Source organism: Aspergillus homomorphus, assembly GCF_003184865.1.
Source record: "Aspergillus homomorphus CBS 101889 unplaced genomic scaffold BO97scaffold_3, whole genome shotgun sequence".
NCBI classification, from domain to species: Eukaryota; Fungi; Ascomycota; class Eurotiomycetes; order Eurotiales; family Aspergillaceae; genus Aspergillus; species Aspergillus homomorphus.
The window spans coordinates 1,291,685-1,292,705 of record NW_020291889.1 but is presented as its reverse complement, the minus strand read 5'-3'; the positions used below and the strand labels follow the sequence as shown (position 1 = coordinate 1,292,705).

At 22.1% G+C, this 1,021-nt stretch overlaps 1 protein-coding gene across 1 annotated transcript in view; it reads right to left on the bottom strand.

The window, feature by feature from the left end:
* Positions 1-902: 902 nt before the first annotated feature.
* Positions 903-1,021, bottom strand: part of BO97DRAFT_456253 (uncharacterized protein) — a gene marked incomplete at its 3' end in the record, with an annotated part of 1,572 nt that continues 1,453 nt past the window's right edge. The window contains exon 4 of the mRNA XM_025699156.1: positions 903-907. Coding sequence (XP_025555725.1) covers positions 903-907 — 5 coding nt within the window. The remainder of the gene's footprint in view (positions 908-1,021) is intronic.

The window sequence follows — 1,021 nt, the reverse complement described above, 5'->3', positions numbered from 1 at the left end:
TACTCTATAGTCTAGTTTACCTGTTAATTAACTATTATATCTATAATTAATATCTAAAAAAAGTATATACATAATTATTAATTTATATAGATATTAATCTTATAAAACTAGTATATATAGTGTTTTTTAGCTTACCTAAGGATTCTACTATTTCTTCCTTTAGCTGCCTTCTATACCACCAAATAAACAAAACTCTTACTCGCCTGTCCTAGGACACACCCTCGGAATCATCAAACCATTAATTCATCATCATATTTCATCATCTTTCCAGCCACACGTAACATAAATAAATTAAATAAATTAAATAAATTAAATAAATTAAATAAATTAAATAAATTAAATATAAAGAATATAATTATATTATAATTAAAAATATATTATATTTTATATATTATCTATATATAGAGTAGCTAACAGCTAGATCAGGTTAGGTTAATCAAAATTTTTATACCTGACTACAGATTAATAGTTAGGTATAAAAAATATATATTCTTATTTAGGTTAACTAATAGTTAACCTGCAGATTAAATTTCTTAGTAATTAAGCTTATTTAAGAAGATAGTATAAGGCAGTAGAATATTTCTACTTAAATCTTATCTGATTCTGCCTGATTTCTATTTAATTTAGTCTGATTTCTGCCTGATTCTGCCTGATTCTGCTTAATTTAGATATAATAATTAACTGCAGTTAACTGTTATACCTACAGTTAATCTGATTTTTATATCTTAACCTGACTGCCAGGTTAAGGTCAGGTTAAGGTTAAGATATAACAGTCAGGTTAAGCTACTCTATCTATATAAAAAATATATATATATTATTAATTAATTTATAATTAATAATTTATTTATTATATCTGATTTTTTTAACTAGTAAATATAAATAGTTAAAATAATAATTATATCTTAACCTAATTTTAATTATATAATTAAATTATTTTTTATATTTTAAAACAATTACTAGATTATAATTAGGTTAAGGTTAAGGTATAACAGTCAGGTTAAGCCACTCTAGATTCTGCTTA